Source organism: Schistocerca americana, chromosome 2 (assembly GCF_021461395.2).
Source record: "Schistocerca americana isolate TAMUIC-IGC-003095 chromosome 2, iqSchAmer2.1, whole genome shotgun sequence".
Classification (NCBI taxonomy): domain Eukaryota; kingdom Metazoa; phylum Arthropoda; class Insecta; order Orthoptera; family Acrididae; genus Schistocerca; species Schistocerca americana.
The window spans coordinates 861273602-861297966 of record NC_060120.1 but is presented as its reverse complement, the minus strand read 5'-3'; the positions used below and the strand labels follow the sequence as shown (position 1 = coordinate 861297966).

Genomic DNA, 24365 nt, shown 5'->3' with positions numbered 1-24365 from the left:
TGACAGCTTTCACTCACATGGGCATATGTTTAATCATGTTCTGGAAGGTTTCTTGGAGAATGGTAGCCCATTCTTCTTGGAGTGCTGCACTGAGGAGAGGTATCTATGTTGGTCGGTGAGGCCTGGCACAAAGTCGGTGTTGCAAAACATCCCAAAGGTGTTCTATAGGATTCAGGTCAGGACTCTGTCAAGGCCAGTCCATTACAGGGATGTTATTGTCATGTAACCTCTCCGCCACAGGCCGTGCATTATGAAAAAGTTCTCGATCGTGTTAAAGGATGCAATTGCCATCCCCGAATTACTCTTCAACAGTGGGAAGCAAGAAGGTGCTTAAAACATCATTGTAGGCCTGTGCTGTGATAGTGACATGCAAAACAACAAGGGGTGCAAGCCCCCTCCCTGAAAAACATAACACCACTCCCTCTGAATTTTACTGTTGGCACTACACACGCTGACAGATGAGGTTCACTGGGCATTCGCCATGCCCACACTCTGACACCAGATCACCCACATTGTGTACCATGATTTGACACTCCACACAACATTTTTCCACTGTTCAAACGTCCAATGTTTACGCTCCTTACACCAAATGAGATGTCGTTTGGCATTTACTGTCATGATGTGTTGCTTATGAGCAGCTGCTTGACCATGAAATCCAAGTTTTCTCACCTACCACCTAGCTGCCCTAGTACTTGCAGTGTATTCTGATGCAGTTTGGAATTCCTGTGTGATGGTCTGGACAGATGTCTGCCTATTGCACCTTACGACCCTCTTCAAAATGTCCACGATCTCTGTCATTCAACAGACGAGGTAGGCCTGTACACTTTTGTGCTGTATGTGCCGTCACGTTTCCACTTCACTATCACATTGGAAACAGTGGACCTAGGGATGTTTAGGAGTGTGGAAATCTTACGTACAGAAGTATAACACAAGTAACACCCAATTACCTGACCATGTTCAAAGACTGTGAGTTCCGCGGAGTGCCCCATTCTACTCTCTCACAATGTCTATTGACTACTGAGGTCGCTGATATGGAGTACCTGCCTGTAGGTGGTAGCACAATGCACCTAATGTGAAAAATGTATGTTTTTGGGGCGTGTCCGGGTACTTTTGATCACATAGTGTATATCTTAAAGGATAACACGCGCAAAAAAAGGACCAATAACATGTGTGAAAACTTAGCTTTGCTTGTAGCTATAGTATATGTATATTGATTTAAAGCATTAACTTTTCCTATTTGTGTGTTCACACTAATTAATAATGATGTTGCCCTTGGCTGACTACATCACATGTCCTACGCTCTGAATATCGGCTGTCATTGGTTGGTGAGACCACATGACATGAGCTATGACTGGCTGACAAAAACACATATCAATCTCGATTTCAGAAACTAATGTGGTGTCTTTGGTGAAATTTGTATTTGTACTTTTGTAATAAGAAAATAAGCAGTGTACATCTTGTTTCCTTTCCTAAAGTGCCAGGAAGTTTTATGATGGTGTATACAACCTTCACCATGAAAAGAATTACCTTCCCCTGGGGAAAAAGCACACTTTTTACCATGAAATCTGTCCCCCCCCCCCCTCCCCCCACCACGCCTGTCTCCATACTGCATATATACCCTTATGCGGTAATGTTTTGTGAATGTAAGAACTCAAGTGACTTGCACAAGAATTTCATTCTTCAACTTTTCACAATACCTAACTGTTCATATTTTAAAAAAGTGTTCTCCATGCTGTCACTTTCTTCCCCCACAGAAATACCCTGAAGTGAAAACATGAGAAATACAGATCTGTTATGTCATTCTAACCCCTCCACCCTCCCCCCGGTCCTCCCCTATGACCTGGTGTGGTTGAGTAGTGATCCTGTGGAACTAGGCAAGTTCGGTGAGAAGAAAGTGGCATGATTCCCAGGTATGGTTTTATGACATTGCCTCACATCGCTGGAAACAGCCTATGAGAAAAATGCGACAAGCCACCCTCTGAATAAATATTCATGACCTCCCGATAATGTCACTGATGTCATGTATGGAGCGGTTTGTCATCACTTATCAAATGTTGCACTAGGCAACTAATTTGTGTTGTTCTCTACATTGTTTAAGTCGTTTTTACATTAAATTGTTGGCTGTGACAGGCAATGGTAGTGATAAGTATTCACCATGTTAATTAACATTACCTGTACTTATCCATGTAACATGTAACCTGCTGCAGTGTCCTTATAAATTAAGTATATAACCAAATGTGTCCTGCGAATGATATTCAGTAACCCCCTCCTGGCACAAGATATTGTAATCACAATTGTCAGCCTGTTTCTTCCCACAACAATTTGAAATTACCTGATCTGTCTGATTGAAGGGGGGAGGGGGGGTCTCCAATTCACTTTACTGAACATTTATTATGAAGGATTGTCTTGTCTACTGTGCATACTAAAGTTTTATAAATCTCTTTCTGCAGCTATTTTCAATTATTGTTTCTCATCATGGGATGACTTAATGAAGTAGATAGCTTTTGTGTAGTTTATCTCCAAATTAGCCAATTTAATTATGAAGTACAATTTTGATATACTGCTTTCATATTTTATTAGCCATCTCCACATAGCTAGGAGATTTCGCCATGTTAATTTAGCAGGTTAGTTCTAACAACAAAATTTGACATACCCATAGTCCACACTAACTGACAAAATCTGCACCAACATATCTACAAAGAATGATTTAAGTTACATCTTCAAATTTGCTTTATACCCTAATGGTTTGCAGAGCCATACAAAGTTGAAACTGCTCACCTGGCAGAACTGCCTAAACCAAGGGCTATTTCACCTCCATCTTGGTTGTTGTTGTTGTTGTGGTCCTCAGTCATGAGACTGGTTTGATGCAGCTCTCCATGCTACTCTATCCAGTGCAAGGTTCATCATCTCCCAGTACCTACCCAACCTACATCCTTCTGAATCTGCTTAGTGTATTCATCTCTTGGTCTCCCTCTACAATTTTTACCCTCCACGCTGCCCTCCAATACTAAATTGGTGATCCCTTGATGCCTCAGAACATGTCCTACCAACCGATCCCTTCTTCTAGTCAAGTTGTGCCACAAACTCCTCTTCTCCCCAATCCTATTCAATACTTCCTCATTAGTTATGTGATCTGCCCATCTAATCGTCAGCATTCTTCTGTAGCACCACATTTCGAAAGCTTCTATTCTCTTCTTGTCCAAACTATTTATCGTCCATGTTTCACTTCCATACATGGCTACACTCCACACAAATACTTTCAGAAACGACTTCCTGACACTTAAATCTATACTCGATGTTAACAAATTTCTCTTCTTCAGAAACGCTTTCCTTCCCATTGTCAGTGTACATTTTATATCCTCTCTACTTCGACCATCATCAGTTATTTTGCTCCCCAAATGGCAAAACTCCTTTACTACTTTAAGTGTCTCATTTCCTAATCTAATTCCCTCAGCATCACCCGACTTAATTCGACTACATTCCATTATCCTCGTTTTGCTTTTGTTGATGTTAATCTTATATTCTCCTTTCAAGACACTATCCATTCCGTTCAACTGCTCTTCCAAGTCCTTTGCTGGATCTGACAGAATTACAATGTTGTCGGTGAACCTCAAAGTTTTTATTTCTTCTCCATGGATTTTAATACCTACTCTGAATTTTTCTTTTGTTTCTTCACTGCTTGCTCAATATACAGATTGAATAACATCGGGGATAGGCTACAGCCCTATCTCACTCTCTTTCCAACCACTGCTTCCCTTTCATGCCCCTCGATTCTTATAACTGCCATTTGGTTTCTGTACAAATTGTAAATAGCCTTCCGCTCCCTGTATTTTAACCCTGCCACCTTCAGAATTTGAAAGAGCGTATTCCAGTCAACACTGTCAAAAGCTTTCTCTAAGTCTACAAATGCTAGAAACGTAGTTTTGCCCTTCCTTAATCTAGCTTCTAAGATGAGTCGTAGGGTCAGTACTGCCTGATGTGTTCAAACATTTCTACAGAATCCAAACTGATCTTCCCCAAGGTCGGCTTCTACTAGTTTTTCCATTCGTCTGTAAAGAATTCACGTTAGTATTTTGCAGCTGTGACTTATTAAACTCATAGTTCGGTAATTTTCACGTCTGTCAACACCTGCTTTCTTTGGGATTGGAATTATTATATTCTTCTTGAAGTCTGAGGGTATTTCGCCTGTTTTATACATCTTGCTCACCAGATGGTAGACTTTTGTCAGGACTGGCTCTCCCAAGGCCGTCAGTAGTTCCAATGGAATGTTGTCTACTTCGGGGGCCTTGTTTCGACTCAAGTCTTTCAGTGCTCTGTCAAACTCTTCACGCAGTATCGTATCTCCCATTTCATATTCATCTACATCCTCTTCCATTTCCATAATATTGTCCTCAAGTGCATCGCCCTTGTATAGACCTTCTATATACTTCTTCCACCTTTCTGCTTTCCCTTCTTTGCTTAGAACTGGGTTTCCATCTGAGCTCTTGATGTTCATGCAAGTGGTTCTCTTATCTCCAAAGGTCTCTTTAATTTTCCTGTAGGCAGTATCTATCTTACCCCTAGTGAGATAAGCCTCTACATTCTTACATTTGTCCTCTAGCCATCCCTGCTTAGCCATTTTGCACTTCATGTCGATCTCATTTTTGAGACGTTTGTATTCCTTTTTGCCTGCTTCATTTACTGCATTTTTATATTTTCTCCTTTCATCAGTTAAATTCAATATATCTCCTGTTACCCAAGGATTTCTACTAGCCCTCGTCTTTTTACCTACTTGATCCTCTGCTGCCTTCACTACTTCATCCCTCAAAGCTATCCATTCTTCTTCTACTGTATTTCTTTCCCCCATTCCTGTCAATTGTTCCCTTATGCTCTCCCTGAAACTCTGTACAACCTCTGGTTCTTTCAGTTTATCCAGGTCCCATCTCCTTAAATTCCCACCTTTTTGCAGTTTCTTCAGTTTTAATCTACAGGTCATAACCTATAGATTGTGGTCAGAGTCCACATCTGCCCCTGGAAATGTCTTACAATTTAAAACCTGGATCCTAAATCTCTGTCTTACCATTAGATAATCTATCTGAAACCTGTCAGTATCTCCAGGCTTCTTCCATTTATACAGCCTTCTTTTATGATTCTTGAACCAAGTGTTAGCTATGATTAAGTTGTGCTCTGTGCAAAATTCTACCAGGTGGCTTCCTCTTTCATTTCTTAGCCCCAATCCATATTCACCTACTACGTTTCCTTCTCACCCTTTTCCTACTACCAAATTCCAGTCACCCATGACTATTAAATTTTCGTCACCCTTCACTATCTGAATAATTTCTTTTATTTCATCATACATTTCTTAAATTTCTTTGTCATCTGCAGAGCTAGTTGGCATATAAACTTGTACTACTGTAGTAAGTGTGGGCTTCGTATCTATTTTGGCCACAATAATGCGTTCACTATGCTGTTTGTAGTAGCTTACCGGCATTCCTATTTTCCTATTCATTATTAAACCTACTCCTGCATTACCCCTATTTGATTTTGTGTTTATAACCCTGTAGTCACCTGACCAGAAGTCTTGTTCCTCCTGGCACCGAACTTCACTAATTCCCACTATGTCTAAATTTAACCTATCCATTTCCCTTTTTAAATTTTCTAACCTATCTGCCCGAATAAGGGATCTGACATTCCACGCTCCAATCCGTAGAACACCAGTTTTCTTTCTCCTGATAACGACATCCTCTTGAGTAGTCCCCGCCCGGAGATCCAAATGGGGGACTATTTTACCTCCGGAATATTTTATCCAAGAGGACGCCATCATCACTTAACCATACAGTAAAGCTGCATGCTGCATACCATCTCGGTATGGCAATGATTAAATGATAAAATTTAATTTTTTCCTCTCATGACTTTTACAGCAAGAATTGCTGATGTCTTTACAGTTCCACTGTTGGGATGTAATATTTAAATACAGCAATTTTCATTACAGTGTAAAGCTTAATCCAGTATCCATACAGGTGTGCTTATTCCACTTCCGTGATTTGCGACTGGTAAGCATAACATTAGATTTAGATCTACTTCTTAATTTCTGTACCAGACTGAAATTTGAAATCTTGTCAGCACAAAACAGTATACTTGTACTTTCTGTAACTCTATATCAAATATTAATGTATCATCTACAGTAGGTTTGAAGTTGGAATGTGGGCATCATCAAATGATGTCAATTGAAGTATTTACTGAAATTAATCTAGTCACTTAAAATAAATTGGAATAAATGGAAAAATGTTCATATTAAGAAGAAAAATTTTAAAATTTCTCCCTGACAGAACTGCAAACAATTATTGTAACATAATATTTTGCTCTAGGTTCATTAACTTGTGTTGTGACTAGCATTTTCAGAGATTACATTGTGAAGATTAATTCTCAAACCCACTATGTGTTACTTTAGGACTCCCAAATACTACTATAATATCTTCCCCAGAACTTTTCTTTCCATTTCCAAAATGGCATTTCACCAATTTCCCATCCTATGAAGCATCCTTTCCGAAACCTTTGCCCCCACATGCCCTATCACCTTTATAGATCTGAATGCAATAACCTGTCTCATATTACATCTGTGATCAGGGTAACTGACACATTAGCGGCAGAACCATAAACTAGCTATCCCCCAGTAGAAATGATCAATGCAAAATGTGGCAAAGAACAGTCTGTATAACCAATTACACAACATGCTGCTAACAATAGTGAAGTCAACTTGAGGATCTGCTTTACAACCAGTGTCATTAGGATCATTCCATGAGAAAAAAAAATGTCCCTGAAATGCGCACGTGACCAAACATTCTCTCCATCCCATTCAGTACCTCAACCATCCCAATCTCACACTCCACTAGTAAATGTGCTCCAAATGCTACTTTCTCTGTCCCAGTCATCTGCCCCTTCCTATGTACCTCATCACACTTCCTCCTTACACTTTACTAAATCTGCCCTTCCCCTGCCTTCTACTTGAGTTACACATTTCTGGTAACGTACACATCCTACCAGCACTGTTACGTTCTAGAAGTACTTTTTTTGTTTATTTATTTGTAACATGCTCCATTACAATATTTGTAATACTGTGTGTGTGTGTGTGTGTGTGTGTGTGTGTGTAATGTAAAGTTTGTGTTGAATGATGATGATGATGATGATGATGGGAGAAGGGTGAGTGTGAAACCCAGCGCCGGCACATAGCCTACTTCTCGCGAATAGCACCAAGGAGCCTGCCAAGTTTTAGGTCCTCATCCTACAGATGGATCACCATTAACAGCTTCACATGCCCTCACTTCATGAAAAACTGGAGAGAGGTTTGGTATTCAAAACAGGACATTGGCACAAAGTCTGGTGATCAGAAATGTAACGTCACCATCACTCCTCCCCCAGATGGCCAAATACTGGCAGTGAAGATTTTTTCCACCACCGGGATTTGAACTGGCTTACCTTAGCGTCAAGTACCACTGCATCAGTGTGCATTAGCGATCTCGGCCATTGAGGCATGTCAGATGTGTGTATATGATATTACGTGAAATCTCCTTTTTATAGATGAGTCAAAGTAATGAAATAGAATCAAAGTAATAAACATTTTATTTATTTGTCAACACTGTTGTGTGGAGTGTGGCAGGTTTTCCTCATACCATTGGTTACCCTTCCAAAGATTCATATTTACGCACTTTGCAGTGCAATAAATTCACTAGGTTCCTAAAACTAGTAGCAAGTTTCTGTTTTAACAGCAGTGAACTTATTTTACTTGTTAAATCCTTGGAATAGCTATTAAATGTCATATTTCATCACTGATTACCTGTTACTGCAGTTACTTACATTTGGGCAATCATCCTGGCAAATTCTGGGTTCTCGTTCTGTAATTAAGATTTGCTTGCTGAATTCTGTTTTCTGCATTTCCTGCACCTGAGTCAAAGCTGCATCAACTGATTCAGCTTGAACTGTATCTGTTATCTCAAAATGACCTAAAATCATAACATGAAAACTTTTTTTCACAAAAGAATATATTGCAAGCAACTAATAATGAGTCGAAGGTATTACAGTAGAGTGTTACTTAATTGTGCCCAAAAATTTGTTGCATTTTAACTATAAAAAATATGAATTTTCTTCTGTGAAGACTAAATCAAGCTTCAGAGCTATTCTGAAAAGAAAAGAAAAAATGTATGTGTCTTGCAGTATAGCCTCCACCACAAAGAACAAGGTACTTGCCTCTCCTAATCACTTCAGTTCATCAACATTGGAGGGGGGGGGGGACTGTTTAAGAGCAAGGTGTCATTCTAGCAGTGAACACCTGTTTTAGGTTTTAAAAATCACGTAGTTTTTGACATGGTCCCCTTTTATGTTAGTGCAATTTGCCTGGCATTTTCCTAATGAGCTGAACAACACGGGATTTCCAATTCACCCCACAACATTGGATTTCCCATCCACCCCTCTCCTCATATATATTTTCATCCTGTTGGTCCAGAAAATGTGGATTGTATTTGCCAGTTATTGTTGTACTCTTGGAAATCAGCATGACAAATCTCTTCTGTGTGCCAGAAAACAGTATCAACCTTTCCTAAGGATAAAAATGAATGTAGCCATTCTTCATGCAGTGACATCAGAGTTTGTTTCTGTTTATTCTAGCAAAGAGTGTTTGCATCATATCTCATCCACAATAACAAATCAGACCAGAAAAATCAGTCCTTTTTTGTTATCTAAACCAGAAGTGCATGCATGCCTGTAAAAAAATTTAATGTTTTCTAAGGTGTGGATGTTTAACCCAATATCAACCTTTGGTTTATCCAGTGGGGAAACAATGCTGTTTGGTGATAGCTCTGCCCTTATGGAAATAGTTTGTGAGCAATGACTTTTTCTACAGGTGGAACAATGTATGTTTGCTTTGGTAAACTTTTCTGTTTGCCATTCTCTGTCTTAATCCCCTATCTCTGGCATGCAATGGTGAATCCATGTGTGATCTATTGTTCTTAAACACCAAAAAACCCTTTGTAATTGGATCCAAGCTGGCTGGTGTGGCCAAGCAGTTGTAGGCGCTTCAGTCTGGATCTGTGCGACCGCTACGGTCTCAGTTTCGAATCCTGCCTCAGACATGGATGTGTGTGATGTCCTTAGGTTAGTTAGGTTTAAGTAGTTCTAAGTTCTAGGGAACTGATGACCTCAGAAGTTAAGTCCCATAGTGCTCAGAGCCATTTGAACCATTTTGAATTGGATCCAAACAAATGTAAATAATCTTTAGCAACACTGACTTGAATGGAACTCATTGGCAGGAAAACTTTGTCACACCAAAAACTGAGTAATTCAGTTACATGAATTGCTTGTGAAAATATTAACACTTTGCTGTTTATGCTATTGTCACAAACGAGCTGCAAAATATATAACCCAAAGCTTCACAGCACTGTGGAGAGTCTTACAAAGTTCATACAGTTTGGGCCACATTCACTGTAGTTTTGAATTAAGCCAAGAACTTTCAGAATGTTCATCAAAACAACCCTTATTAACTTGTCACTGACTTAATTCTTTACTACATACCCACAATTTAAGGCGGCCGAACAAACAGATACAATAAATATGAGTTTAGGACAAAAGCACAAAAGTTTCTGAACTATTAAAGTTAAAGAAGATTAACTGAATTGCCATTTACACAATAAGCATATGGGGTACATACCAAAGAGAGGAAAATTTTTTCCTTCCATTAAGTGTACATGTTAACTCTAAAATTTACTGATGAAGTTCATACATAAAGCTTGTCAAATAGTGATTATAAATGCATAAGTTGCTACAATATACCTGCTGGTAGCTTAAAGGGTGGGGGATCATGCATTTATACCTGCGGTGGTACATATTTTACAGCTAGAAATGATCTGATCACAATTAGTGTAGATAAACATTTTGAATTGACAGCTGTTTAACTAATAAAGCTAGACATCTATAAGAAGTTAATTTTTCTGTGTGTGTACTGCTTACTTAGTGGTGATGTGAACACTTTTTGTAACAAACTAACCGAAGCGACATAGCCAGTTGGAATTATGTTATCTGTTATGACTACAGCTCCTGTGAATAACTAACATTTTTCCCTTCCCTCATTTTTCAAATTTTGTACATTTTCTTGGTACTGTTCATGTGGGAGGTGTTAGAGTATTTCAAAACATCAACTAAATTGTTACTCACTTACGATTCATTATTCAAGGTAATGTTTTTGACATGCTAATTCTAACGCCAGTTTTACTGCGAAATCAGTCAATTAGAAATTCTACCTAGTTGAAGATTCTAGTGTGACATAATAAGGAAAACATTGTGAGCTAATATGTATTTCTGGGCAGTGATCCCACTAGCCATAAAGACTGGTAGTTCAACTTTTAAAAAATTTATTCTAAATTCTGTGAAACTAATTAATTTATGAGGTAATTAATACTTAATTTCAAAAGAAGCTACATTTGCTGTTGCAGATTTTAGTTCCTTTCTTGTTATATTTTGACCTTTGCAGTTATGCTTTTGCTGACCTGAGTTTTATGCAGCAGATGACATATTTCGTCAGTTGATTGAGTCCTTAATTAAAATTTTTCCATAATTTTCAATCTCTTGCTTATATTCATAAGTAATTCCCACTGCAGATGCATAAAGTGGTTCCATAAACTTTTTTTAAATTTATACACGACCAGTTTTTCATAAACCAAAATTTTATCAGTACTTATTGTTCATTCTGAAAACCATAATTTTACTTTGCCATTTTTCAAATGACTGTGGAGTTTTCAAAACAACAATTTCTTTATGTGCCAATCTTGAAATATTCAGATGTGACTCAAAAATTGTCAGTCTGTGTTCATTCCTGGTCGAGGTAGTGAACATGTAACATCTATGTCCAGTCTGCTCCCGATATTAGCTTACGCAATAGCTATGCACAGTTTGTCCATGAAAATTCATACTGGCATCTGAAAAAATGCAGTAATTCTGAAGCCTAAAATCCTACATGAGTTTCCTTAATTGAATTTGATAATGTTTTGACTGAACTGTGTGATGGTTGCTAGGACATTCAGACCAACAACGTAATTTTGAACAATTGATTGTTGAGTTTGGTGATGTGTCAACAAGACCTTGACTAAGTGAACTATTCACCGTATACATTTATCTGGTGGTTTACTATAAGACAGTGTTGTATGTGAACTGTGACATTGTGTGTAAATATCAATTGTATTCTGCATCACAGTTAATTATTTTCTTAGTGACTTTCAGAATTCAATTAACTTATGTTTCAATAACTACAATTTTCTGAGTAATTTTGCCACAGGATTCTTGGATGTTTGTGAGTACCAAACCAATGGTATGCATTAATAATTTCAAAAAGTATAAAAAACTTGTCACCCTTTTAACAACATATGTGTAGAAAAGTACAACTTAAATCTCATACATCCTTGTAACAAGAGATCTACGGATGAATAAAGCTCCTCCTACTCCTCCCATTAAGAACACCTCCCTAAAATCTAAGGAAACATTTTGGACAAATCACAAAATCTCAAAACCTTAAACACATTCATTTGAAAATTACTTAAAATAGAGGGCAGATCTGTTCACAAATCCGCTGCTGCCCTTCAGTCTGAAAATAAAACACAGTCTATTAAAATGTGGCACACATTGATCCATATGCCACAAGCACCATACACTGGAGAGTCCTCTTGAAAGAGCAAGAAGCCATGCACCATAGTGCTGTGGCCAGTGTAAAGACAAATAAGGAGGACCTTGTCCTGTCTGCTGGGCTGGAAGCAGGCATGCAGGTATGTTGTGGGCTTTACGAGATGGAGCTTATCGCTGCAATTCATTGACCCAAACAACAGCGAAACAAAAGCATGCAGGGGGATGGTACAATAAACTGAGGATCGTGACGCCTCCTTGGCAGCTACTTCTGCCCTTTCATTCCCTGCAATCACCCTGTCATCTGGCATCCATCAAAAAGATGGAAAATGGCATTGTGGGTATCCTGGACAACTTTAGTGGCTGGACACTTGGATTAAGGGTAGCATCTCTGGTTAATAATCAAACTGTCCTTGTTCCTGGGTTTGAACGCCACCACGGTTTACATTTTGATAAAAATCATCATAAATGCCCGCCAAAGACTTCTGGCATATCAAGTCACCCATATTCTGCCAATGGCCTTATCAAAATGAGTGGAGTAGTGGACAAAGGTTCGGGGCACTCTCTTGCCCTTGGGATGGGAAACTACCCCTAAAACATGGAAGACTCAGCAGTGATCAGTGGCATGAGGATGCAGAATGCAATAGAAACCACTGCAATAAATACACATAACATTTATCCATAGGACATGCGGTCTGTAATTGCAAAAGTCTCCTTATGATGTCTCCAGTCGCAAAAGATTACAGAATAGTCCCCCATCTGGATCTCCAGGAGGGGAAAGCCATAGGGGAGGTCAACTTGAGAAAAAGGTTGGATAACCAATGAAAGGATAATGTTCTAAAAGTCAGAGCATGGAGTGTCGGAAGTTTGAACACAGTAGAGAAGCTAGAAAATCTGAAAAGCGAAATGCTTTGCCTCATTATCGATATCATGGGCATCAGTGCAGTGAAATGAAAAGAAGACAAGGATTTCTGGTCAGACAAGTAGAGTGTAATATCAACAGCAGCAGAAAATGGCATAACAGTAGTATGATTCATTATGAATAGGAAGCTAAGGCAGAGAGTGAGTTACTGTGAAGAGTTCAGTGATAGGGTTGTTCTCATCAGAATCGACAGCAAACCAACACTAACAAAAGTACTTCAGGTATACATGCCAATGCTGCAAGCAGAGGATGTAGAGATAGAGAAACTATAAGAGGGTATTGAACGGGTAGTTCAGTACATAAAGGGAGATGAAAATCTAATAAACATGGGGGATTGGAATGCGGTTGTAGGAGAAGGTGGCCTTGGTAGTATGAATGAGAAAGGAGAAAGACTTCTTCTGCAATAAATTTCAGTTAGTAATAGTGAGTACTCCATTCAAGAATTGCAAGAGCAAGACGAATACTTGGAAAAGGCCAGGAGATACAGGAAGATTCCAGTTAGATTACACTATGGGCAGGTAGAGACTCTGAAATCAGATATTGGATTGTAAGCCATATCCAGGAGCAGATGTAGATCCAAATCACAACTTAATAATCATGAAGAATAGGCTGAAGTTTAAGAGACTAGTCATGAAGAATCTTAACGCTAATTAGTGAGATACAGAACTATTAGGGGATGAAGAGAAGTTCTCTGAGGCTATAGACACTGTGATAATGAATAGCTCAGTAAGCAGTTCAGTTGAAGGAGAATAGGCATCCCTAAAAAGGGCCATCACAGAAGTTGCAGAGAAAAATGCAGGTACTAGGAAGGTAACTGCAAAGTAACCATGGGTAACAGAAGAAATACTTCAGTCAACAACAGAAGGAAATACAAAAATGTTCAGGGGAATACAGAAATACAAGTCACTTATGAATGAAATAAATATGAAATATAGGGGACTAAGGCAAAATAGCTACATGAAAAATGTGAAGCAATCAAAAAAGAAATGGTGGTCAGCATATAGTAAAGTCAAAACAACCGTCAGTAACATTAATGCTAAGAGTAGTAACATTAAGAGAGAATAGGAATTCCTGTGAAATGCTGAGGAAAGAGCGGATAGGAGAAAAAAGTACATTGAAGGCCTATATGAGATGGAATATTTAAGTGATGACATGAAAGAAAAAGAAACAACCCAATATGGAAGAGATAGGGGATTCAGTATTAGAATCAGAATTGAGAAGAGCTTTGGAAGGCTCAAAATCAAATAAGGCAGAAAAATGATTATTCAAATTGGTACACAGAATATATGAGACTGGCACTATACCAACAAACATTCAGAAAAGAGTCATCCACACAATTCTCAGGGTTTGCAAGGCCCAACAAGTGCGAGAATTATCCCACAATCAGCTTAACATCTCATATATTCAAGTTGCTAACAAGAATAATATAGAGAAGAATCGAAAAGAAAATTTAGGAGCTGTTTGATGATGATCAGTTTGACTTTATGAAAGGTAAAGGCACCAGACAGACAATTCTGACATTGTGGTTGATAATGAACACAAGACTGAAAAAAATCAAGGCACGTTCATAGGATTTGTTGACTGTAAAAAGTGTCCAACAACGTAAAATGGTGCAAGATGTTTGAAATGCTGAGAAAAATAGAGGTAAGCTACAGGAAGAGATGGGTAATACACAACATGTACAAGAGCCAAGAGGTAATAATAAGAATGGATGATCAAGAACGAAGTGCACGGATTAAAAACAGAGTAAGACAGAGATGCAGTGTTTTGTCCCTACTGGCTATACCTAGAGAAAGCAATGATGGAAATAGTGGAAAGGTTCAAGAAGGGAATTAAAATTCACTGTGAAAGGAAATCATTGAAAAGATTCACTGGTGACATTGCTATCCCCAGTGAAAGTGAAGAATAGTTAAGGATCTGCTGAATGCAATGAACAGTCTAATGACTATAATATGGATTCACAGTAAATCGAAGAAAGATGAAAGTAATTAGAAGTAGCAGAAATGAGAGAAGTGAGAAACTTATCAGGATTGTTGATCACAAAGAAGATCATGTTAAAGAACTCTGGAACCCAAGTAGCAAAATAATCCATGACAGACAGACAAAGGAGGTTATAAAAAGCAGACTATCACTGCAAAAAGGGCATTCCTGGCCAAGAGAAGTCTACTGGTATCAAACATTGGTCTTAAGTTGATGAACAAATTTCTGAGAATTTGTATCTGAAGCAAAACATTGTATGGCAGTGAGACATGGACTGTGGGAAAACTGGAACGGAAGAGAATAGAAGCATATGAGATGTGTTGCTATGGAAGAATGTTGAAAATTATGTGGATTGATAAGTTAAGGAATGAGGAAGTTCTCCACAGAACTGGTGATAAAAGGAACACATGTAAAACACTGACAAGAAGTAGTGAAAGGATTATAGGACATCTGTTAATACATCAGGGAATATCTCCCATTGTACTAGAAGGAGTTGCAGAGGGTAGAAGAAGATAGAGATTGGTATACATCCAGCAAATAATTGAGCACATAGGTTGCAAGTGCTACTCTGAGGTGAAAAGGTTGGAATTTGTGGCTGGCCACATCAAACCAATCAGAAGATCGATAACTCCAAAATAAATAAATAAATAACTCACACATCTTGTGGTGTCACCGCCAGACACCACACTTGCTAGGTGTAGCTTTAAATCGGCCGCGGTCCATTAGTACATGTCGGACCCGCGTGTCGCCACTGTGTGATCGCAGACCGAGCGCCACCACAAGGCAGGTCTCGAGATACGGACTAGCACTCGCCCAGTTGTACGGACGGCTTTGCTAGTGACTACACGGACGAAGCATTGCTCATTAGCCGAGCCAATAGTTAGAATAGCCTTCAGCTAAGTCCATGGCTACGACCTAGCAAAGCGCCATTAGTAACATTTCATGTATCTATGGAGTCTCACTTATATCGTCAATAGCGATGTACCAAGGATGGAATAAAGTTAAGTATTCCAGAAGCTACGTACTTTTCTTTATAACATTCATTACGTATCCTGTTACAGACCTATAACTTGCCTGCTAAACGCGTGCCTTTCGGCTACTTCTGTGGCGTGGCTGTCTTTCTACGCCACAACACATCTCATCTGCTCTGGTGCTCTCAATATTCCTCCATTAATGGGTACTTAGGTTGCCTCTCGATGATGAATTAACACTCCGGGCTCCAGACAGATTGCTAGCCACACACGATTCTATGCTTCAGACCACAATACCTGCCACTGCTGCTACCTATCAACACAAGTGTCATCTCATGGTTTCACTGATATCGTCAGCCACTGGATGTCCATCAGCTACTCCTGCACCTCAACCTGTGTCTTGATGGTCCACAAGCTCACAGCTTTGCGATACACTGCCGCTGATCATCCCAAGCACCTCTCAGTTCATCAGGGGTGAGGATGGGGGCAATGGCAGGGAGGGGGGGGGGGGGAGGAGGAATGTTTACTCTATTTGATAAGAGTCCACACTTAAGCAATAATCTAATAGTATCAGCCACATGAGTGTTTTGTAAGTTATCTCCTTTGTAGCCTTCATTGTCCTATATCAGCCACCTGCTTTTATCTCAGTGGAACCCACATGATGCTTCCATTTTGTATCCCTACAAACTGATATCCACAACTGATTTATGTGTTGACTGATTCCAATTGTGATTCATTAATACTGTCATAGGATACTATGGTTCTGTGACTTGAAAACTGCCAATCTCGGAATTATTTCAAAAAATGTATGAAAATTTGACTGAGTGGTTGTGCAGCTTTTATTAGACAGTACTTCATTGTGAAGTCACCAAGAAGCAGATTTATATTGTAAGTAGCCTCATATATATATCATAGTCTGAAAAAGAGCTCCCTCAGCTACAAGTACTGTGTAGAATCTGGTACGAATTCCATTGGGTCTTGGAACTTCATTCCATTTTAGCAATTTCAGCTGTTTCTCAGCACCACTGATACCAGTATGTGTATTCCTAACTAGGCCAGTACTCCTTGACCAGGACTTCTATTGGTGCACAAGCATTTGAAAAAGATATTTCACTACATGAATATCATTCCTAACAGTCATTAAATCTTTCTACTCCAAATTTCTACTCTTTCCCACATATGAAGAATCAGGTGGCAGGCAAGAGTTTTTGAGCATGTTTCCTGTATGTATGATACAATGACAAACCACAATCATGAGATAACACTTGCGGGGGGAAAAATTTCCGTGTGTACAATTTTGGAGAACTAAATAACTGTGCCACATTATTATTTTGAGAGAGATAGAGTACATCACAGTTCATTTACACACTTTATATAAGCATATTGTGACAAAACAAGTTGGTATCCCTATACTTCCTCTCTTGTTTTGTCATCTGCCTCCTTAAATTCCTTATATTTTCATTTTTGCCTAATTATCATTAACATGTGTGAGTATAATCTGCACTTCTATAAAAGAGAAAGGTTGGCCCTCAGTCTTAAGGAATATAGTACCAGATATAATGTTGTGCTTATTTTTGTGTATGAAATTAATTTCTTAATTTATTTTGACCATTCCTAGTTAAATTAGTTTGCTACAGATCATTATGGGATGAAACCAGTTAATTGCTTCCTGACTTGTATTCTATTGTTGACTTATTAACAAATATGAATTCTGTACTAATTATAAACATTTGGCAGAAGAACTACTAGGATACTTAAAGAATTTATTTGGCTCTATTCGAAAACATATTAGCAAAGCTAGCCCTTAATTAATTCCAAAATAATTGCCAGGTTTGTCAAAAGTATTGTTTGTATAATTATATCTGTTCATTTCATTATTTAAACAAATAATTAGGCCTAACCTTTGTTGTAGAAAGAACTGTCAAAAAGAAGGAATTTTTTGATGTATTCAGTTAGTTGGATGAGTTATGTTTTAATTGTAATTTCTGTAACTTAAACATCAAACAATGTATAGTTTCGGTGCCTATTATTGCGAGGATATATAAAAGACCAATTTTTGGTACTGAGACAGTCAGTCCACGGCCAGTTTTCAGACTTGAATCATGTATTGGTTAGATTAACAACAATGCATCAACTTAACAGTGGAATAAGTGTAACACAAATAGGCCATGTATTAGAACAATTAATGACATTGTCTGTTTAATTTATTTGAAAAATAATGTCACATATACTGTACTATTCTGCAAGAACTGTGAACTGTGTGGTTAGGTTTTTACTCCTCATAGATGTTCAACAGCAAACAACTACAGCGGTATGCTGATGTTGCCTGCAATTTATTAATGAGGCTTATCAACATTTACCAATAGTGAACTGGCCATAAACTGTGTCATATTGGGAGGTTATGAACAGTGAAAGTAAGAACTGTGAAACGCAATTGTGCAACTGTTGTCTACACCATTTACAGTAGTCAGTGCTGAGCTTCCACCCCCACCCCCCTCCCACCACTATTTTTCAGCCAGTATAACAAGGCAGTATGTTGATAGCGAGGACTATCAATGCAGAAATAAAGAGGTGGATGTCACAATATGCGTCATGCTTTTAGAAAGAAGAAGAAGTCTCTCTCTCTCTCTCTCTCTCTCTCTCTCTCTCTCTCTTTTCTTTTTCTTTTTAAAAAAATTAAGAACACCAGCTGTGACAGACAAAAACATGCAAACATAATGAATAACATGTTAACACTTCCTTTGCCTCACTACCAGTATAAGAGAAAGCATTCAATAGTGATGTGGAAATAAATTTATACCCTTACCTGTTCGAGATAATTCTAAGACAGCTTTTATAGAACTACCAGCATCTTGTCGTATGGCCACAAACATTTCATGAGTTTCAGTTGCTATTACTGAGTCAATGGCTAGTAAGTCTCCTGTCATTGTATATTTAGACGTCCTTTGAGAATTTACAAGAGCACTGAGTACCTGCAAAAAGTAACTTTTAAGTTGGAGCTGGTTTCATTCAGTAAAACTAACATTATAGTGTAGTATCTTAACATCATTTATAAATTATTAGTTACATCTGCCTTTCATTCACCTTTATGACACTCACTGACTTCCTATGTGTTTCTAAAATAAGAGACACAAATTTAGAAAACCAGTTACACACCACTTCCATTTTGATCTAAACCATATCGAACCCAGTCAGTACTACACTTCTGTGCCTTCATTACCACTAAATTGTCATGCAGTCAAGACTATGTAATTTATCTGAAGTCAACATGTGATCTACAGAAGAAGTTTGTGTGTTCCATATAACTGTAACAAACATAACAGCTCTTTGTAATATCCAATAATCACTTCCAATAATTTCACAGAACTAGTGTTGTGTAAATTAGTTTGCCAATTTCTCTAACAAGTTGTAGGATTATCCCTGGAATTTTCACCCTTAAATCATGTACTTCTTTTACTAAACTATTGATCAGAGAAGTATATTCTCTGTATATTTGTTACAGGTAGCTGTATATAAACATGAATTGTGCTGAATACTGACAACTTATTGATGTACTGTCAGTACAACAGATAAAGGTAACAACATTATCTACCAAATGATGACCTTGAACATCACAGTGCTGTACAAGTCATCATCCTATTGGAGGTGGTATGCCATTGCTTCCCTCTGATCTTTGAACTGAATTGGGTAGTTTTATTGAGGCTTACAGTTTAACATGTTCTTGCAGTCACAGTGCAGTTTACATTTTTCACCTTAACATGTCAATGACAGAGGCTAGTGGTAAATGACAGATAACTCCTTACAAGGGAACCTCCCCATCGCACTCCCCTCAGATTTAGTTATAAGTTGGCACAGTGGATAGGCCTTGAAAAACTGAACACAGATCAACCGAGAAAACAGGAAGAAGTTGTATGGAACTATGAAAAAATAAGCAAAATATACAAACTGAGTAGTCCATGCGCAGGATAGGCAACATCAAGGATAATGTAAGCTTAGGTGCACCGTGGTCTCATGGTTAGCGTGAGCAGCTGCGGAACGAGAGGTCCTCGGTTCAAGTCTTCCCTCAAGTGATAAGTTTACTTTCTTTATTTTCATAAAGTTTTGATCTGTCCGTTCGTTCATTGACGTCTCTGTTCACTGTAATAAGTTTATTGTCTGTGTTTTGCGACCGCACCGCAAAACCGTGCGATTAGTCGACGAAAGGACGTGCCTCTCCAATGGGAATCGAAAACATTTGATCGCAAGGTCACAGGTCAACCGATTCCTCCACAGGAAAACATGTCTGATATATTCTATACGACACTGGTGACGGCATGTGCGTCACATGACAGGAATATGTTGTCGACCCACCTAACTTGTACACTTGGCGAATGGGTAAAAAGATTTATCTACCTTTTCCCAATTTAGGTTTTCTTGTGGATGTGATAATCACTCCCAAAAAAGTGATGAAAACATAAGAGTTTGTGACATAAACTGAAAACAAAAAATTAAAATTTCCACTCGTGGGAAGACTTGAACCAAGGACCACTCATTCTGCATCTGCTCACGCTAACCACATGACCACGGCGCACCTGAGGTCACCTTGTCCTAGATGTTGCTTATATTGCACATGGACTACTCAGTTTGCATATTTTGCTTATTTTTTCATAGTTCCACACAACTTCTTCCTGTTTTCTCGATTGATCTGTGTTCAGTTTTTCAAGGTCTATCCACTGTGACAACTTCGAATTAAATCTGAGGGGGGTGCGATGGGGAGGTTCCCTTGTTAGAACCAGTTGGAAATCAAACCCAGCACCTCTATAGTTGTATTTTAGAACCTACCCAATAATCCATCATGCGGTGACACCACTACAATATATTGGTTTGTTTGCAGTTGATACAATTCGAATAAATATAAAATCGAGACTTCTTTTAGAAATAGCTGTTAATAATATTTTCATGGCCATTAACAAATAGTTTCTAGCCAATTCTTTGTTACTAAAATTCAAAGATAAATATTTCTAGCAAATTCCTTGTTACTAAAATTCAAAGACGCTCTATATGCAGTTCATAACTTTTAAGAGGTTTCTACCCAGCATATGTCTAAAATATAACACGTACAGAAGAGCTTAACCTTGCTAAATTTTTGGGATTACAACTTAATAAATTCATATGAGAAGAACTTGCCATAGAACTTCTGCAATGTCTAAAACAACTCTGTTTTTGAAATGTCCGTGTTTTGGGACAATGGTGACACAAAAATTTACAAAAATGCTGTTGTAGTTTGCTTACATTCATTCCATAATATCACAATCGATCATATTTTGCTGTAGCTCATCACATCAAGCTAAAGTTTTCTGGAGTCCAAAAGAGTGTAATACAAATGACTTGTGGTGTGAATTCACATCATGCAGTGGCCTTTGCAAGAAACTGGGATTATTAACTACTGTTTTCCACTATATTCATTTCTTAACGAAATTTGACAAATAATATATCTATTTCTCAAACAAACAGCTCAGTCTTTGGTATCAATAGTACAAATAAGAGTGAAATGTCCATTATTCATGAAAAGATATTTTCATCAGTTTACCAGCAACCTTAAAATGTTCAGCTAGCAATAAAGTAAAGCATCACTCCTTAAATACTTCCAACAATTAGGATAGGAGCCCATAAAGAAATAAAACTAGTAAAAAATCATTCCCTGCACTCATTTCATTAGTGCCTGGTAGGGAATACAGATCACTACCAACTCTAGCATTGCTCTCCTTTCACAGTGACCACACTGGAGGATTTGAGAGTGGTTGCTTCAACTATCTGAAGGATTCTGCTGGTGCTATGCTTCACAACAATCTAGAGAGTTCCCTGAATTCAAACACAGCTAGCTGGTTGCATAGCAGCTATTGGCTTTGCTGAGCATGCACTTGATTATCTCTTTCTATTGCTGTTTGCAGGAGATTTACTTAAACAGTTTTTAGGTCAATGAAGCAGAAGACTTTTGCGAGATTTCATTAAACAGCATCTGAAGGGACAGAAGAAAGAAGATTGATCTTGGATCTTTGATGACTCACAAGTAGCACATGTTAGGAGATTGATCTTGGATCTGTGCTGACTGACAAGTAGCTCGTGTTCTAATAAAAGGAAGCTCAAGATTGCTTTTGACCTCTAGGGCAATGAGGAAAGAACTGTAGATCTTATTTGCACTGAAATCTGCTAGCAGGAGAAATGGTTAGGGGAGATCCTCTTTGACAGATGTTTGATGGGGTGATATCTGAGCACAATGTAATTCTGTATTGGCCATAATTTGCAGCAGAAATTTGAGTTCCATACTTGTGAGAACAGATGTTTGATGATACTCTCAACCCTTTTGCCGCTGGAGTTTTCCTTCTGACAAATCTGATGACTTACTTTGGAATGCTCTTATTACAGGTACATGCAAAAGGACATTTCTTTTGTTAGAAACATTAGTTTTTGCCTCTGATTACTGTATCAGTATGTATTTCATTGGAATATGGAAACCTTTTATTGTCTACATACCCCCTTAACCCTTATTATCTGATGTAAATGCCTTTTTTCTTTTTCTTTTTTCAATCAGAGAGAGGGAGAGAAACAGAAGCAATCTCCTTTTCCGAGCTTCAAGAATTAAATGTTCAGACATTGATGAAGACCTGATGCTCATTGCAATTTTCTGTTCCAGTCAAGAAGATGAAGACCTGATGCTCATTGCAATTTTCTGTTCCAGTCAAGAAGATTTTCCATATGTGCTCTTATAGATCTTGATATTCATTTTCACCACTCACTCGTACTGTTAACAGCAAATTTAAGATGCCACTAATAGATTCATTATCATTCCATTAAAATCTTGAGTACTAGTCCAGACAACCACAGCTGAGCCATGCATACTGAAGCAGGCAATATGTGACCCTAACAATTCCCTTTACTGACTGTTTTATCTCAACATTGCAGTGTGATACCCAGTGGTAATTGCTGAAGACTCACAGCTTTTGAGAGATGGTAGTGATTCATGTACCCTCTTCATAAGAATCCTGAGTTTGGGAGATCCAAACCCAATAAGAATTGCCAGAGTTCTCCTTAATCTCCAGGTGACACATTGTAAGGTTGCAGATATCAATCCCGTACTTAACAGATCAAATCTTCCTTTACTCATGTTTGATCTAGTGGGGCAATGCTGATGACAGGGATGCTCCATTCTACAAGCAGATTCCAGGTTGGCACCTGTCAGTGGTTTTGGTGCATATGTTAGTCAGTCAGGTATCACGTGCTCACAATGTGAGCATTTGTGCCACAGAACGTGAGAAGTTTTATTAGACTATTTAAAATTTAAAGACAGAATTCTAGACCAATTGAAACCACACCACAAATATCAAATCAGTCTGGTTTGAGCACAAGTAGTGTGCAATAGAGTAAAAAACGAACCGTTTGGAGAACAGATTTAATTTCATAAGTGATGAAAGCATACATAACTAATTGGTGATTGTTAAGTACAAACAGCAATGGAAAACTCAAATATTATTGTGTTAAGCAAGTGATCATGATTGTAAAGTGTGGTAGGCCCCATAGGGATGTATTTCTTGTGAGTAAAGAACAATGAAGTGAGTGTTCAGTGTGCACTTATGAACAGAATTAGTGGAAGTTTTGAGGAGATGCATCAATAGGTATACCATTAGGAACTTAAGTAATTTGGTATGTGTATCTTGGGCATAAGTCCAATACCGTTGGTAGTGAGCAAGCCCAGTTCCTATAACTTTAGCCAGCCAAATAATTATTCCTATAATCAAAATGAGAGCCAGCTTAGAACATGGAGCTTAGAAATATATTCAGCATATTGCCATAGTTATCACTGAGAAGATGTACTATAATTGTGAAACTGACATATTCTGTATCATAATGAGAGGTCACAGTTTTGAACTACGGATCATGCAGATAAATAAAAAAATTCCCTCCCTCCTCCCTCCCTCCCTCCCTCCCTCACACTCACTCACACACACACACACACACACACACACACACACACACACACACACACAAGGAAATTCAGTTATACATGACCTCAACTGAACAGTAAATTTACATTTCACAGAAATCACGAAATGCAAATGGTACACTTAATTATCAGAATCTGAGATAGTAACTACTACTAAGAATATTCCTGCACTTTATTTTTTAAAGAGAAGTAATTTATTTGCACCATATATGGATACTGATTTTTAGTTTTGGTACTTACCTGCTCTGGATGTGCAATGTATGGAACAGTTTTTGGAGAGACACATTCAGTCTTGGTCTTGGTAAATGAACGAGGATCTGTAGCTGTGTATTTCACAAGGCATTTCCCAGACGCATCCTTTTCTGTTGTTTCTACATCAAGCAACTGGAACTGTTGACATTATCATAATTAACACAAGTAAGAGTGCTATGTGGATACTTTGTTAGTGTATCCTGATGCTCTCATACCATTTTTAAAAAGTACCTGGAAAAGACTTGCTATTCCTTTTTTAAGGTTCACCATTGAGAGATCTTCACCACTGGCCACAAACATATGCTCCACTTTTCCATTATTCCAATGAACATAAAATGGACTGTTATTAGTTGTGTCAAGTTTTGATGCATGGCCAACAAAGCCTTCGGGTGATGGAGCCTTCCGAGATTTAATGTGTAGCTGAGGATTCAGCAACTGAAACACAAATTTAATTTAGTAACAAAAAGTCCATGATCATTTGTGGACTTCATTTCCTGAACAATAAAACATCTCTGCTTTCTTTGTGCCACTCAACACTTCATTAATTGCTATTCTTCAACATACTATACATCTTTTGGCTGGAACAATAATGCTCTAAATTTAACAAATTTCTCTGAGA

At 38.2% G+C, this 24365-nt stretch overlaps 1 protein-coding gene across 5 annotated transcripts in view; it reads right to left on the bottom strand.

Moving 5' to 3' along the window:
• Positions 1 to 24365, bottom strand: part of LOC124595675 (microsomal triacylglycerol transfer protein) — a 202154-nt gene that overhangs the window by 48358 nt on the left and 129431 nt on the right. For all 5 annotated transcript variants that reach the window (XM_047134532.1, XM_047134530.1, XM_047134531.1 and 2 more), the window contains 4 exons: positions 23978 to 24181; positions 23735 to 23884; positions 18320 to 18485; positions 7834 to 7979 (listed from right to left, as the gene is read on the bottom strand). In XM_047134532.1, the coding sequence (XP_046990488.1) occupies positions 7834 to 7979; positions 18320 to 18485; positions 23735 to 23884; positions 23978 to 24181 (666 nt within the window). The remainder of the gene's footprint in view (positions 1 to 7833; positions 7980 to 18319; positions 18486 to 23734; positions 23885 to 23977; positions 24182 to 24365) is intronic.